The sequence below is a fragment of the Erpetoichthys calabaricus genome, chromosome 11 (genome assembly GCF_900747795.2).
Source record: "Erpetoichthys calabaricus chromosome 11, fErpCal1.3, whole genome shotgun sequence".
Taxonomy (NCBI): Eukaryota; Metazoa; Chordata; class Cladistia; order Polypteriformes; family Polypteridae; genus Erpetoichthys; species Erpetoichthys calabaricus.
Window position 1 is genome coordinate 76771964 of NC_041404.2, and position 9286 is coordinate 76781249.

Consider the following 9286-nt stretch of genomic DNA (forward strand, 5'->3'; position numbering starts at 1 on the left):
TCCTGGTCACATGGACAGAAGGAACGACGTGCTTCCGCGATGAAGAAAAGGACTTTTTATCTGACCCTGAAGTGATAAGGAATCACATGGACTGTAGGGTGGATTCACTTCCGGGTCAGGAGATATAAAAGGACCATGGGAAATCCCAGACACTGAGCTGAGCTGGGAGGACGGGTGGCTAAGTGTCTGGGAGTGGAGGATTGTGTATTATAGATGTTGATTAATTAGAGTATTGGTAATTGTATGAGTAGTGTGGAGTGGAGGGTGCTTAGTGCACTTTATTATAATAAAAATAATAAGTATTACACTTTTACCTGGTGTTTAGCGTGGTACCTGAGGGTTCAAGAGAGCGGTAGCACCCCCTACTGCTACAATATATGTATATATATATAGATATATATATATATATATATATATATATATATATATATATAAAGATAAGATATTTCTAGGGCACATGTGCATGCAAAAGATTAAAGCATAATGTTTTGGCCATAATTATTAAGGTTAATTGCTTGGTAACCTAATATGGTGAATCACTTGGCTTCTAATCCCCAACAAAACTGAGTAGTCTGCTTTGAGAGCTGTTTCTGTAAGTAAAATGCCACTGGGTAATTGAAGGTCTCTTAATTTGGATGGTACATGTGAACACAGATGAAATATTTTATAGTGTTCCGTTTTTTTTTTTAATTAGAAATATTATGGTTTTATGTTGGATATGACTAGAATTTAAATCAGTGTTTTGCAGGGTCATTATTATCATGTCCAGCACTATAACTAAACAACAACAACCTAAATTAGAAACTTCTGTCTTTCTTACCTTAAGTAACTACTTTGCCTCAGAATGTCTGTCTTGTTTAGATATTGATGTAGCAGTAATCGTTCTGTATCACCCTTTATTGCATTTCTCGGTGCCTATTTCTCTGTATGACTGAGCATAATGACTTGCTCCGAGCTTCTCTTTAGCAGACACTTGCTAAGAGTTAAGGTAACAGCGACACAGACACTTGAAATTATGCTGCACACATTCCACTTTTAATCTACTGAGGGTGACAAATGATGCTTGTTTTTGGGTTAGAGGAACATCCTGTTGTGTGCCTGTCAGATTCAAAATGATTGTTCTTCCACTGCATGCTAGAGCCGATGGTGGTCTTGCCCTTTCGTGTCAATAACCAAGATGTTGCATTATTCCTATTGGGGCCAGATCAGGACACCAGTGCATTGCATACTGCCCAGTTAGCCTGACTGTATGTATGAGGATGAAAACTCAAGGCAATAGGGGAATGCAGCAGAATGTGTAAACTTCACAAAGCAACCCCTTTATTCATAAAAACATTCTTAAAAATGTAAAGATATATCTATTTAGAGCATTTCCTAGTTTAATAAGCCATCTTATTCCATTACACTGTTGCGGTGTTGCGATTGCCTAGGCTTTTGCACTCTCCTTAGCTTTGTCATCCTGTTGGGAAATAAAACCTTTCCTTCAGCCTATGGGCATCTGCAGCTCTTTCTCAAGGATTTGTCTGTGTTTGTATTCATTTACTGTTCCCATCCCAGTTTTTTGACTGGCTTTATGCTTCCACCATTGACTAGATGGTAACGATGGAGACAACTTATTTTTAGTTTTGCATTTTTTGGATTCAAGTCTAACACAGGTCTTGCTATTATGTAACTTATTTTCAGAGGTGGCTTCCGCAGAGAGTCTTGACATCTAGAGGGGTTCTCTTCTGACCAAGATCTTTCTTAATCAGTTACTCCATTTCAGAAGACTGCATTCACTTGGAATAGTCTGGTTGGTTCCATATTCTTTCCATTTCTTATCAATCTTCTTTACCATGCTCTAAAAAATTTTCAACCTTTCTCAGATCTCTGTAGTTGTTTTATATAGCTGTATGGACAGCTCTTTGGTCTTCATTGTAGACTTTCTGCTTTACATTACTTTTAATGGATAGATGCATTTCTTCAAAAGCCATGAGAGAAACTTGTGGGCAGGGGAAAATTGTACAATAGCTCAGTTTAGAGTATTCAAATAAAAGGATGACTCATTTAACTGGATTAAATGACATCTAAGTCTGTAATCTAATATAGAAAATGTTTGCTCTGCTTGTATGATACAACAACTAAAGATGAAAAACAGCAGCCGACTCAGAATGAGTTGCATTGTTAGATGCTTGTTTTTTGGCGTGTGTTGTACTTACAAAGTTAAAATCAACTGGAAGAGTAATAAGGGACCAGAACGCAAGATGTGGTCAAAATTGAAACAAAGATTATAAACTGGAGAAGCAATCGATCTGCCATCAAAACTAATTCAAATATAAACTTCAGAGTCAGAAAAGCATAGCCTACAGTTCTTTAACCTAACAATCAGAAAAGTAAAGAAAATGGAAACAAAGACTTTAGCATGGCCGCAATCTCAAATAGTGATGGGACATAATGGCAACTCTTTAACCTATTGTATACATTAGTGGTTCTTAACCGGAGAGCCCTAGTATACTTCCAGCGAGCTGCAAAATAGATAGAAATAATTATAAAATAGAAATAAAATACTTAAATCACTAAATGTTTAGCTATTGCAATGATGTTAAACGTATCTTTATGTTTTGGAAGTGGACTGCTTCTTCAATGTTCAAAACATGCCACATATGGTGTGCAGTGACTGTGAGTTTTCTCAAAGACCCCTCTTGAAGTGTGGTTCTTGTTGAAGCACTATCATGCACGCTGCATACATGGTCATTGCTGTGTGTTTTGTCTTGGTAGGGTCCCAGGTGACCTTATTTTCCCTATTATACTTATTGTTTGAAATCCCATCCTTCATATGTTATACTATCTTTTATACCTATGCCCTCAGACAACAAGAAAGGGAAATAGAGAACAGAGAGGGCAAAGTTACACTTTAAATCAATTATTTATTATAGATAATATGCCCCAATTATAAACAAAATAAAATGAGTGTGACAATAATAAAATTAAAGCCTAAGTAGTAGTGCATCTTGTATCCATTGCCAGCTCTCGGCTTATCGTCAGTCCAGCTTGGTGTTTGCTACCACATGGCCTTTGAATGCAGGATTGAAACAGACTGCCTGTCTGTCTCAAAACATCATGGAGAAATGGCAAGAGAAAGAGAAAAGGTCTTCTCTTCATGGCCAGATGGTGAGACAGAGAGAGAGAGAGAAAAAGAAAGATGGAGTGACCAACTTACACCATTCCTATCACAAACCCTAGACGAATGGGTGCAGGCAACTCCCTTGGTCCAGCCAATCCTGTTTCAGCATGACTGGGCCGCTGATGAACTGTAGACAGACTCATTTCTCCAGACCCTGTTTCTTATGAGTAATATCATCTATCTTATCAAGCTGGCCCTACGCATGCCCCCAACCCCCTAGCATAAATTACACTACCTAAAGCTTTATTCCTGAAGGATAGTCATTCTTTCAATCTCATGCTGTCTCCCTTTCTGGCCATATTAAAATTGGAAGCTTCACCCCCCTCACCCCCATCACGAATGTCATATTCTAAGATAGTATTTAGCAGAACTCTCCTAAAGACACTGGGAGGGAGGCTGGGTAAACATCAAAGCACATCTGTTATATGTTTACATCTTTGTCTTACTGAGAATCGTTGTCTTCTTAGGTAATGCAACCGTCTTGTAGGACTGTCTTAATGAGAATGCTGGAAATGATGGCTTTTAAAATGGCTGTTTGTCCAGTACTGCTTTTGGGCATCTATACTTTTTGTTTTGGTTGCTGTTGTACATCATCATCTCCTTTAGTCTGGAGTGTGGGTGGTTGCAGACTTTTTCTGGAACTTAGAAGAGCTACCCACAATGAGGTTTTGAATCTTTGGGAATTTGGTGTCCTGACAGATTATGTTACGGGGTTCAACTTGGAATAAATGTGACATAACTGCATTGTAAGTATGTGCAGTAATCCCAAGCGACACTGCATAACAGATAGCATGTTTCCATCTGCTGTGCAAATAAAGACCACCAGCAAGATCGATGGCGGGTGGCACAAAGATTAGCATTAACCAATGGGTTGTACAAGCAATTGAAAGGAGGAGACAACCCGGGCAGAAAAAGAAAGGGGATCAGGTGTGGTAGGTGAATGAGCCGTGGAGTGGAAGAAAAAAGAGAAGTGAAATCAGAAGGAAGACAGTGGTGAACAAGAGCGCTATACGGAGACTGAGTGTGGATGATGCTTCATCAGGAGCTGAAAAGCAGAGGAGAAAGTGACGGGTCTGAGTTCAAGTAAAGCTGGGGGCAGAGACTTGCTTCAATTAACTAAAAAGCCAACACCATTCAGTTAAGGTGCCCCCAACAGGCAGAACAGTGGGAGAGACTGAACATAGTTTGCATCATTATTTCTCTTAACCTGTTCTTTTCCTGCACCATTCTTATTTCTCTTCCATTTTGAACCCTCTCACACTCTAATAAAATGTTCTTTTCTTGGTTGAGTACATTCTTTGACTTGCTCGTCTTCCTTTCATGTACCCACAGCCATTAAAATATATAGATTATATCTGTATATAGTGTAACAGGATGACATGCCACACTATAATAACATTTGTTAGCCTGTGTGACTGGGAACAAAAAGGCAGTCAGGTGCAGGAACAAGATAGAAAAATCGCGAGTGGTCTCCCCTAGACTTTCTTGTATACTCAGATATGGGGGTGGATATTTGAGGAGTAAACCACAAGACAATGATTATATTTTTATATGATGTAAATTAAAGAACCATCAATAACAAATCAAATTAAATTAATAATATATTGAACAATTATTATAAAAGTAATGTTGAATAAATCAGACTGTGCAGCTGCATGCATAAAAAATTTCCACTTCTGGTTAATGGAAATAGTCCAAAAGTTAATAGAAATTTATGTTTTGTACCTAATACTTGTATGCAAAATTTGGTTGACCTAACTGAAAGTGTACTCAAGTTATCGTGCTTGCATGCACACACAGACAGACAGGCAGACAGAATTCCAAAAATGGTATTTTTAGACTCGGGAAGGTCTAAAACGTTGAGGTTCATCAAAATCTTGAAATCAAATTTTTGGACGATTACAATACTTTCCCTATACTTCATATACGAGAAAGTAAGATGGAACAAACTCCTAATAATGTGCCTTGGTCTTCACAAGCCAGAGGTTGACAGTTATCTTCTCCCTTTGAAGGACATTTTTGGGAAATTAAAAAATACTTTTGAGCTTTTTAGTCTGAGCCCCATTTCGAGCCTATACTGGCCTAGAAACCTTCCTTTTGAGTTTAGGTCAGGCTTCCTTGGCTGAAGTTTGTTTCTAGGGAGTACAATGTGGTCTTGGTCTGGGTGTAGTTCGCTTTTTTGCAACCTGTCACCATTTTTCCCATTTTATGCTGCAGTTTAATAAGTGTTATGTGCATTTTATGTTTTGTTTTAGTGTAAATTCAAAATGAATACCATATTCCTTATAAACTCAGATGACCCCAGAATCCCCCTTAAAAAAACAGGATCTTAGGAAACAAAGAATTGCAAGTAAATATCAATAAGTAAGACTAAAATACAGTTTCAATAGTGTTTGATTTCTATTAAACAGAAAAATGCCATCATTCTGAGACCACTCAAGACATAATATACCAAGACTTTTTATTTTTCAATGTCACTTCTGCATTCCCTTCAAAAGCTGCCTGTGCACATGGGGTAACACATTTCCTGCATAACCTACATGTGAGGGCTTGATTACAAGACTTTTAAGGTGAGAAAATTAAAATAATTTGAATTTAACATGTGCCGCAATTTCAAGTGCACCTTAAATTGGAAGCATCACAGTATATTTTTGAAAGTACTCTGCTGCATTTGCATTAAAAGACAAACATCATATAAAATAAATGTTACATTATTATTGTTGTTATTATTACTATTATTATTGGTCAACTCAGTGCTTTTAGGATGTCTAGACCCATGAAACTCCAAAAACAGAACTCAAAAAATAGGAAAGAAACATGAATTTAATGCTTGTGGCCTACACCCTTACAAAAGGCCTAAAGGGACGAGATGTGACTAATAAAAATAATAATAATAATAATATTTTTCCATGGGTCAAAAGGATTCAAAAAACTTGTGTAAAAAGACTTACACAAAATGTTTGAAGCGAGATGCAACCCAGATAATGAACACAAGAGCAAAACGCAAAATTTTGTTATTTTCTACTTTTTTTCTGAAGTTAATAATTTTTTCTTATTTTTTAGGTCCCAATATTTTATGTTTTGAATATTGTTTGCATAAAAATTGATTTTCACTATTTACTATTTTATTTTGAATGTTTTCCAAGTCGCCATTTTGAGTCCTGGTTGCCAAGATGCAATGATGGGTTGCTAGGGGTACACCCCTAAAGACTCTGACATGTGACAGTATCAGCATAACAGTATATAAGTCGACTTCACATGTTTCCTGGTGTCCTAATTCGTGGATCAATACTGAGAGTTTTGAGAGTGTCCATTTGTTTTTTCTTGGCTTACAATATAAGATTTTGATTTCTGCCTTTGCTTTTCTGGTTAATGTTTGGGTACTGGCAGATAGATAAGCTTGAATTCCTGTTTTTTTGCCCGTTTCATTTTTTTGACAAACGTTACATTTCCTGGTCATTTCTCTTTGCTATTTCTGTTCCTCAGAACACAAAACCATAGACAATCAGTACAAAAATAAAAACTTACAATAACATTACAAGGTATATCCATTAATTAGCTGAACTAAACAAGCAGAAGCTAATATATGAGGAACTTTAGAATAAACCTGAACACTCTAAATTGCAAAGAAATGAAGTAAGGGACCCAAACAAAGCTAAAGGCATTATAATAAATGAACAGACGAGAAAGCAGGGGAAATTACAGCATTTCCAAAAATGTAAAAGAAAGACACAATATTATTAACAAGTACATTATCAGTCTTAAATTATGTATAGAAATCCATGACTTTCCATTTCACAGTAACATCATAAATTGTGTAAACTATAAGAAATCTGAAGTTTGACCTGCAAAATCTGTCTACAGGTCAAATTCCAATACAACAAAGTGCCAGGGACCTAAAAAATTATTTTGTTGTAATGAAAATTTCGTAGTAATGAGATTCTCTATTTGTTACTATAGTGCCTTCTTTAACTTGCGTCCAGGCGTTTGCAATCATTTCAATAGCTTCTTTCACGTTAATTTTCATCTCCTCCTGTCTACAAGTTATGCTGACGAGAATTTTTCTCAGCATTTCCTTGTGATAATATGCTTTCAGGGTGCAAATGGTGCCCAAATCCAATGGCTGAAGCACTGCCGTGAAATTGGGTGGGAGGAACGCAATGCGAACATTATCTAAATGTGGAAGCATGCTGTGGTAAGCACAGTTATCAATTAGAAGTAGAATCTTCCTTATCTTTTTCTTCACATTGCAAGGTTTCTGAACTCTTTTGGGTCCCCTATCCCCCATCCCCCCAAATAGGATGACATGCCTAAGTGCATGCAGAAGCGTAATTGCCGCGTCCATGGAAGATTGCTTATCCATTGCTGGGGCAACCACAGGCTCACAGTGCTTCAGCAGCTCACCACGGAAGAAAATCTGAGCCGATCACAGTCACACTATAAGCGCCTGTCATTGATGGGTGATGCAAGGAACATTATAAATGCAGGGAACAGTATTACTTGGCCACTAACCTGGCCACGACCCTGCCTGTGTATAGGAGAGTGGTAGATCCCGCTACAATAAATGCGCTGTTCCTGTTTCAAGCTGAATAAAGCTGGTTTTGCTAAAGTACTGAGACTCAGCCTCGTGTTTTGGGGTGAAAGACAATGACTCATGCGTCACAATATTCTTGTCAAGTTGTCACAGCCTGTTTCCCAAAATGTCTTGAGTCATCCAAGCTCGCTTGTTTGCTTTATACTTGCTGGGAAGGAATGTAACATGCTTAAAACACCCAGGATTGGTCGACTTGCCAATGATGAGAGGAATACCTTTGTGGCTGCCAGATGAAGCAAAGTACTGTAGAGCTGTCAACCTTTGTTTAGATTTTTTTCCTCCTCGGCATGAATCACCTTTGAGTGCTAAAGTGCGATGCGGTAGCAGGTGGTAGAAGATTCCAATCTCATCAACATTGTAGATGTCTTCAGGCTCATAAGCTGAAGTGATTTTCATGATTTCACCTGCAATCCATTTGCTTGCTTTCTCAATTGGAACTGCAGGTTCTTCTCCACAGATTGCTTTGGCTGCAATTCCAAAACGATCCTGAAAGCGAATTAGCCAACCCCAGCTGGCAGTAAAATTTTCGTGGCCCATGAAGATAGACAGTGATTTTGCTTTTTTCTTGAATGAGTGGCCCACTAATGGGAATGTTTCTTAAACAGGCATCACTGAACCACATAAAAACTGCTTTTTCAAGTTTGCATATGTTTGCGCTGAGGCCCAAGGTTTGCAACCCGAGATTTTTCTTCTATTTTTGCTCGGTCTTTCAAGAAAGTTGACAGTGTCGATAGCGAAATTCCGAATTCACTGGCAACGTGTTTTTTCTTTCTACCGGAATCGAGAGAGCTTTTTTCTAATATGAACTGTTGCCGTTTTTTCATGTCTGCCATTTCTATAGGAAGGTGACAATGAGTTAAATTCCAATGGATGTTTTTCAAATGTTGATGAACAATAAGCAAAAGGTATTACTAAAAACCTCAGAAAACATACACAGCAAAAAAACAGTATGAGGAAAGTTCAAAGAAAGAGAAAAATTTATAATGTTTCTTTTCGCACAATATTGTGCACAATAGAGCTGCGACCACAGAACTAACTGCTCTGTGGATGATTCATTCAGGGATTTCAAGATCTTTTGGGCACTTCGTTGTAATGAAAGTATCTGCTGAATGTACTTCGTAATAACGAGATTTCTATAGATTCTGTCTTATGGGGAAACTGTCAGGACCGTAAAAATACTTTGTTGTAATGAAAACTTTGTTACGATATTCGTTGTAATGGAATTTGACCTGTATATATATATGTATGTGTATATATATATATATATATGTGTGTGTATATATATATGTATATATATTGTGGCGAGCAGCTGGGGGCGGTACACCCAAAAGGACCGAAGGGGGGATTACGCCTCCTCTGGACCATGAGGGGGTGACCGCTCTGGTGGCTATGGGGACCACAGGAAAGGAGCATGGAAGCTCAACCCCATAGGGGCCCGTGGTCACCACCAGGGGGCTCCCAAATGCCTGGAGAGCCCTGGTCCTCAGCACTTCTGCCACACCTGGAAGTGCTGGGGGGGCAAAGACCAG

At 38.2% G+C, this 9286-nt stretch overlaps 1 protein-coding gene across 1 annotated transcript; it reads right to left on the reverse strand.

The window, feature by feature from the left end:
* Positions 1–2352: 2352 nt before the first annotated feature.
* LOC127529718 (tigger transposable element-derived protein 6-like) lies at positions 2353–8590 on the reverse strand. Its single transcript, XM_051934305.1, is given in 5 exon segments — positions 2353–2357; positions 7124–7428; positions 7849–8324; positions 8326–8398; positions 8400–8590. Coding segments are annotated over 5 exon segments (1050 nt in total).
* Positions 8591–9286: the final 696 nt, after the last annotated feature.